We start from the raw sequence: 8,218 nt of genomic DNA, 5'->3' as shown, positions 1-8,218 counted from the left end.
ACAGACAGACAGAGAGTTGAGCTAGGGACCTTCCTCAGACTAGACAGACAGACAGAGAGTTGAGCTAGGGACCTTCCTCAGACTAGACAGACAGACAGTTGAGCTAGGGACCTTCCTCAAACTACATAGACAGACAGAGACAGAGAGTTGAGCTAGGGACCTTCCTCAGACTACACAGACAGACAGACAGAGACAGAGAGTTGAGCTAGGGACCTTCCTCAGACTACACAGACAGACACAGAGACAGAGAGAGGGTAACATAAAACCTGCATACACTGGGGAGGGAACCCTGCCTTCTATAAACCAGAACTACCCACAATCATGTGCGTGGCTCTTTTATCCAGCATGTGAAAAGATGAGGCTGACTGAATAACAAAGGGAGAGAATGGGGATCCGGATGGCCTGGGAGAATGGGGATCCGGATGGCCTGGGAGAGGGGGGAGGGGATCTGGGCTAGCCTGGGAGAATGGGGATCCGGATGGCCTGGGAGAATGGGGATCCGGATGGCCTGGGAGAGGGGGAAGAGGGGATCCGGATGGCCTGGGAGAGGGGGAAGAGGGGATCTGGGCTAGCCTGGGAGAATGGGGATCCGGATGGCCTGGGAGAGGGGGAAGAGGGGATCTGGGCTAGCCTGGGAGAATGGGGATCCGGATGGCCTGGGAGAGGGGGAAGAGGGGATCCGGATGGCCTGGGAGAGGGGGAAGAGGGGATCTGGGCTAGCCTGGGAGAACGGGAGAGAGGAGGGGTATGTGCCCGTCACTATTCTTCTCTATGGGTAACGGGGGCTGGGACTGCCTGGGGGTAGGGAAAAAGAAACATGCATAGACACACAGAGTTTAAAGATTTTTTTTACTGGCTTGTACACAAACGTACAAAAATATTACAGCACTCATTTTCTCAACACACATCATGATCACAGTGTTACAAACGTTCAAAAACAAAATACAGAACACAAACAAGAAAACCCAAAATCAAAACACGATGGAACTTCAGCATCACTCATTAAACTCAGACATTTGTTTTTGTTTCGCTCGAAAAAAAGCAAAACGAAAACAGAACACGCCCCGGCCCAATTTATTTATTTAAACGTCAGCACTTTCTCTCATTTACACCTATCCAGTCGTCCTCTCTCGGGCCATAAATGTTATGACACTTGAGTAGAACAACCATACACTGTGCAATTTTTTTTGTAACAATGATCTTACCATCAAATGTATTTTTCCCCTTTCATAACAACAGGAGGAGGACAGCACTTCAGAAAAGAAAGTGCTCCAAGATATTTCAGCATATTATATATAAACAGTACCAGTCAAAAGTCAGGACCCACCCACTCACTCCAGGGTTTCTCTTTATTTGTTATACCTACCCTTGAATGAGTAGGTGTCCAAACGTTTGTCTGGTACTGTATATAAACACATACCCGATCACAAAGATTCAAACAATCTTTGCCTTAACACAATGTTTCACAAAGTTAACACACAAAACATTACAACCTGGAGTTGTTTTTATACAATAGCATTTTGTTGTGTTCCTTTTTTTTTCTATTCGGAAAAACAATACAATTTGACTTGATAAAAAGTCAACTTAATCAACAACAGTCAGTGCAATATTTAAAATATATATATATAAAAAATATCAAGTTTAAGACAAGCGATGCATATTTTTTTGTTCCACTAAAACCAATCTATTCCTTGATGTTTCTTTCTAATCCATTTAGTTTGCTTTTCCAGGTACATGGAAGGACAGTCCTTCATCCCTTGTGTCTCTCCTTACTGTAGGGAGGGAAGACCCCCAGGTAGCAACATAAAGCCACACACTCGAGGAGAGGAGCAGGCCACACACTCGAGGAGAGGAGCAGGCCACACACAGGCCAGGGGAACACAGCTCAACTCACTCAGGACACAACAGTCAGATGAATGCAGCACACACAGACATATATACACACATTCATTCCTGCACGCATGTGCACTCTCTCTCACACACACACACACAGACACACAGGGATTTTCATTGAATGACTGTGATGCTATCAGATATTTTTCTTTCACTTACTGTTGGCCATTGAGTAAAATCTAATATAAAACATACAAGCAGCATTGAAACAAACATTAGGGTGCCATGACTTTCAAAATGCAGCAGGCAGTTTAAACCATTTGTTTTATATATATATATCCTGCAATAGTCATGTAGATGTTAGTCATCATAACATGAGAGTAATAAAATGTTTTACTCCTGCTCAGTAGTAACTATTTCTAAGCCTCAACTCCTGCAGTTACCCGGACAGGCACCAGGGGGCGTAAAAGGCTCTGCATTTTGTGCAATAAAACTCCCTGCATTAATAAATCAGGCAATAAAATGCAATTTTTGTGACTAAATAGAAACTTCAAACAGAACGACTATATAATGTATAAAACAAAAAAAAGGCAATGTGTGTTTGCAACCATACCTTTACAGAAAGGCAAAAAAAATTAAATGCTTTGCTTGTCAGATTAAAGTTTGGTTGTAGTGTGGGAAATAAATTCATCCCAGATGAAGATAAGAAACGGGCTTGATTAATATGAAATAGACATTATTGCTTTGCAGAAGAAACACCATAGTTGTCTCCTAGCCTATATCACTGGGTTAAATAACATTGGCTTGGTGCCTACTGCTAAAATAGCTATTACTTAAAATGTCTGTGTGGGTATGAGCATTATTTTGGCCTATAGGCAGGCTTGGGGATAGGCTAGATCAGTGGTTTCCAACTAGGGGGGGGGGGGGGGGGGGGTACTAGGACCCCTGGGGGTGGCCTATCAACAGGGGGTACTTGAGAAGACTCATCAGACCATAGGCCTACTGGTAAAATGCACCTGAGGGGGTACTTCAGGTACAGTAACCAAAAATGTTTGGGATCCACTGTGCTAAAGGATGTGTGTGACTCCCCATATTGGAGTGTTGTGGAGTGAGCAAGAGTCCAATGGTTTTGAATACTTTTACAGTCGAGGTAGTTGGCAAATAAAACCAAACAAGAAGTTAATGAGGGACAAAGAAGAGTCTCTCTTTAGCAAGGTCAAATTTAGGCTTATTGTGACATGGGGTAGGATAGTTTATACTATGATAAGCATAGAGTCTGAAGCAGCTTTATAAGTCACCCTAAATATTCTTAAACGTGACAGATTTGAGTTGAAAAGAATAACCACAGAGTTTTCAAAATGCATCTGGTCAATGTACCTTCATAAATAGAACCCAGCCTGTATTCACAGTGATAACCAGGGTGTTGTTCGTTAAAATACTGAAAGGAGATTAAAGTGAATTCCAAATGCCACTTTCCTGACGTTTTGATACAAAGCGAAAGCAGCGGTTTATATCACATCAACCATTGACACTGCGGTCGCACTGGCCTGAAAAGACATTGATACATGCCAGCAGCCTGCTTGAAGAAGGCAGGGCGCATTTAGCTACTTTTTTATTATAAAGAAACAAAGTAAAGCTATTGTGTAAAGTACTTAACAACATTAAGTCAATAGTTGTTACAATGATTACACATCTGGAAATGCCGGTCGGGTGTAATATATGTAGGTCTAATAATGCTGCTCTTTGAAATAGATCAAATCCTATCATTTAAAAAAGAAATAATAGCCAAATATAGTATGGCCTTCATTTCCCGTGTTCACCTTTTCTTCCCTTTCATATATTCCAGCATGCAGCCACAGCAACAAGTGCCATCTTTTAGTATATAAAATCATTTAAACGGGTCCTGTGTGACCACCGCAGCTATAAGGCGACACCTCAATACGAAGCCCAATAAAGAAGTGATTCAATGTAACCGCGACAAAAAAATATAGAAAGTCTATCGCTGCGTAAAACTAGGCTGCAATCAGGTCTCGGGAGCCAAACACTGGCTTAGTTATTTTATACATCCCAATCTATTATACACGTTCAAGGAAAAAGCTTTAGTACCAACCCACCAAAATGGCGTTTTTTTTATGCTGAAGCGGATACAAGAACCATGTGGCGTTTGACTCACGAGTGAGAGACCCCCGTTTGGTTTTGATGGAAGGGAAGTTACTGTGTTTTGTAGGCTATAATTTGGCACAACTATAGATCGAAACGCTAATGTACAAGAGCCTGGCTTTCCGTGTGTTTACCTGACAGCAGTGTAGCAGATCACCGTGCGCCAGAGGAGTACTTTGCCTTAGTGATGAGGTATAGGACTATGTCTTGATGTCCTCCAAAAGCGGCAATGTGTAAGGCACTCCACCCTTCCCTGTTCGCCAATCGAATATCGGCTCCGAATTTCACCAGCAGTTTTACAAGTTCGAGATTCCCATCGATGACTGACTGATGCAACGCCGTCTGTCCTTCGGGCCCGAAGGAGTTGACATTGAATTCGCAGTTTGTCATGTTCTGGAGCAACGAGTGGAGTTCCTTTGTGTTGCCTTGCTTCACCGCCTCTTGGAATACGATCTGAGGCGCAGAGCAAGTTGATACATCCCCTTGACTCATGGTGAAACCGGGATATAGAGATAGATCCTGTGCTTTTCTATCTGATAGTCACTGATTGGAGTCTCTGGCGTTGGAATACCCCCCAAATACTGGATTAATACCAGTTGTAAGGCACTTTAAAAACGTGTATACTATAGATATGGTAAAACCACTAATATCCCAAAATGGACATAGACAAAATAACACACTTGGTGTGCAAAATATTAAAGGTTGCGAAATCCAACTCCCTACAAAGTGTGTTTATAAGAGATCCAAGTGTCGCAAGGTGTAGTCTCCCCCTCTTCTCCTCCGTTGTTACTAGCAGCAACAGGTAGTATATGTTATATTGCAGAGATGGAGCAGAGCGACAGTTGAAACTTTTCTTCTGTAGGTATTCTGGAAGAACGGCCACGGTTATCTCCAAACAAGGTGAATAAAATGCAGTTGAATCTGGGCAGGTTGGTTCTTCTTGCGATTTTACCCACTTGCCTGCAGGATCCTGGAGCCGCCGCAGTTCGTCTGGCAAGGGTGGCTGTGAGACAGGTAGGATCCACGTAAGCGCACTGAACAATATTCCCCAACGGTTACATTCCAACGTCTACATCAAAAACACTTTTATGCACACTTTAAAGAATACGGTTGAGATACAATTCCCGATAACTGTTATGGTTAAAATAGAAAACATGTGGGTACTACTTGCCTGTGACAATTGGACGGGTTCTGGCGACGACGTAGTATGAACTTCCCCGCGTGCCCCGTGCTTCGCGTCCTTCGTGCGATCCCAGTGAGTCTCTGCTCTGCAGTGCGCGCGAGGGGGATATTTTACGCGTCCTTTATTTGCATGACAATGGTATTCCATAGAATCAACTCTTGTGAAATGGGCAGAAATGGAGCGAGGTAATTGGCTACTGGGTCCGTTTTGGGGAGGGTCCACAAGTGTGAAACCTTAGAGTAAGGCGTGGTCTCGTGGAAACAAATGGCATCTATAAAATAAAACATCTATAAAATTGACAATTTTACTCCCTCGCATGAGGGACGTGACTCAAGGGAGGATGGTGTTGAAGGAGTCATAAACGACATCGTGAAAAACTGTACAGAAAAGCAATATGTTGTTTAGGAGAGCAGCGGATCCAAGGGATTAACGGGACTATTGCGCATGGAGTCATAGGGCATGTTGCAAAAACTATTCGGATCTGAAGTTGTATTTCGACGGACGAATAGTGCAACCACACAAGCATGTGTGTATATATATATATATTAATGTAAAAAACAAAGGAGTAATACTGTACTGTAAAGGGCCTGTTATGCGTCGTATTTCGTCCCATGATGTTAATTCGGGCTCATTCGGCGTTAAACGCGACAAACTAGAAAAGCCGAGTTGTGGTTTGCTACTATATGTCAAAAACGATGTCCAACTTCTTCTGAAACAATGAAATGACATTGTAATTGTCACCAGTGGATTGTCACCAGTGTTGTAGAATATAAAACTGTGTGCTACTGCCGATCGCTAGAGATCTGATACTGTACACATAACGTGGCCAAATATAGATAACATGTGCTTCTTCCATAGACTCACGACTCTAAAATACTAAAAACTAAAACTTTGTTAGGTTTATACATTTCACACAAACAGATAATGTTGTTCCCTGTCGTATATAACATATGGTGACAAAATACGCATGAGCCTACTTTAGGAAATAAACATATTTGGCTTATTTACTTGTCTGCAGTCTAGCTCTTTTGGCAATAACGATGTATACATTGGACAGAGAAAAACAAATGGCCACTGAAACTTCTGTAAAACAACTCGAGCTTGGTTTGGCCTCCCTCCATATAATAACGCCAAGAGAAGAGACACCTCTCTGGCGGTTACAATCCATCTAAATGTCATCTGCGGATATTCCAGTTGTTTTAAAGTGACAAGAAGCAATAGAACTTCAAATAACAAAAGCCCGTGCGACTTCCTTTTGCAAGTGAAAAGAGGTGACGTTGCGCATAGAATGGCACGCATCAGCCTAGTTCAGCCGCAGCATAGCTACCGTGGGAACCGGACGGCTGCGATTGTAAATTGTTGTCGCGCCTTGCTGGCCTGGAAACCACACAAGGTAAATTGAACCTTTTGCTCCGTTTGGTATAGGCTTCACTAGCCTGGGAGTCCTATCTATAGACCGATGTATGATACTTGAAACACCCTGTCTTTTCATAGTTAAGCAGTTTCCGTTTGTCCTCAGGTTCCCACACACTCCACTGTACACTCCAATGTACATTTGGTGCACGTATGCGATGACTCAGTCTGTTGATTAATAACATAGGCCTATGCATCCGATACGCAGGACCACTTTATCTCACCACCAGCCTCACCACAAAGGTAAATGCACATAGTAGCCTACAAATAATAACATAACAAACTCATAACTTTGCTGGCTATGTTAGTAAATCTATGATGTATGTAATATGAAAACAATTTAGCTGACAACTTCACATAACGGAAAAGCCCCAGTTGAATGGTTTCATCATACACCTACGTGGTATTTACTGGTGTGTGTGTGTGTGTGTTAATCAGTCTGCACACGTTTCCGTTTATTTGTACCATAGCTGAGAGAAACCAAGTGCATTTTGAAATCACATATCAATAAGTGCAGACATTTGGTTCTTGTTGAGACGGAAGGAATATCAAAATACAGGCAAAAATAGTAACATTGACATACTCCTTTTGGAAAATGTATCATACTTTGTAGTGTCTGTGATGTGTAGGCATCATGTAGTGTCTGTGATATATAGGCATCTTTAGACAATACTAAACCATAGCCCACAGTCATAGAGCTCCCCAAACTAGCCAGCAGAGATCCTAAACATCTCAGGAACATCTGTCCACTAATCAAAAAGTGGTGTCAGGCCAGTTGGAAAACATTTGCACAGAACCCTGCAGGAGCCTTTGGCCAAAGGAAAGTGTCTGGTCAGAGTTCCTGTGACGTAACGTACTGGTCTTATTCGGATTTTTCTTTGCTCGTTTCTGTGGCTTTATCCGAATGATATTCTTATTCAGACTCTTGAAACATTTGCTCGATACAACCAAAATACACCCTTAACATGTGGATGTAATTACGCTCCTTTGTAAAGACAGCAACGATATGTTGTGTATGTCATTTAAAAAAAAAGGGGGGGGGGGGGGGGGGGGGGGGATTTTCTGTATAAGGAGCAAACGAAAGCACACAAACAATAATTGTGGATACATTTTTTTAATTAAATAAGCAAATTAATGTTTTCATCGTGATGCCAAAAAACGAGTAATATAACTTTGTCTCTAAAATGCTTAGACAGGTATATAACTAAGGTATATAACTATTCGTTCTATTCGTAGTCTGCATGGTATCTACTTGAGTGGAATCTTTGTCATTTTACCTCACACCATCATTCCAAATTTAGCATTTGACCCTACTCAAATCCACGTGCAATCCGTACGCAAAGTAGAATCAGCGGTCTCAATAGGATGACCAATAAACAAACATGTGAGAGGAATGTGACAAATGTGTTGGTGCTGGTAGCGCAACGGTAATCTCCCATATTTGGGGGCCCTCCATAATTTCAAGAGGGTATCGATTCGTAACAGTCAAAACAACATTAGCCTAGTAGCGTATCCTACTTTTCAAACTTCTAAATTGACAGTTACTGAATGGTATATAATAAGCTATGTGAAATAAATACCAGATCTATCCTATTTCTATTTCTGATAAACAATATATTTAAAAAAAAT

At 42.0% G+C, this 8,218-nt stretch overlaps 1 protein-coding gene across 1 annotated transcript; it reads right to left on the bottom strand.

The window, feature by feature from the left end:
• Window positions 1-830: 830 nt before the first annotated feature.
• On the bottom strand, window positions 831-5,322 carry LOC110536980 (notch-regulated ankyrin repeat-containing protein A). The gene is made up of 2 exons (XM_021622664.2): window positions 5,165-5,322; window positions 831-4,996 (listed from the first exon to the last, which is right to left on the bottom strand). The coding sequence occupies exon 2, from the start codon at window positions 4,483-4,485 to the stop codon at window positions 4,147-4,149; it is 339 nt and encodes a 112-aa protein (XP_021478339.1). The 5' UTR covers window positions 4,486-4,996; window positions 5,165-5,322; the 3' UTR covers window positions 831-4,146.
• Window positions 5,323-8,218: the final 2,896 nt, after the last annotated feature.

The sequence above is a fragment of the Oncorhynchus mykiss genome, chromosome 12 (assembly GCF_013265735.2).
Source record: "Oncorhynchus mykiss isolate Arlee chromosome 12, USDA_OmykA_1.1, whole genome shotgun sequence".
In the NCBI taxonomy this organism is placed as follows: domain Eukaryota; kingdom Metazoa; phylum Chordata; class Actinopteri; order Salmoniformes; family Salmonidae; genus Oncorhynchus; species Oncorhynchus mykiss.
Note: the sequence above shows the minus strand (reverse complement) of the source record. Positions and strands in the feature narration are given on the sequence as shown.

Excerpts from the sequence above, each read along its gene's own strand:
- LOC110536980 (XM_021622664.2), bottom strand. The coding sequence starts at position 4,485 with ATGAGTCAAGGGGATGTATCAACTTGCTCTGCGCCTCAGATCGTATTC.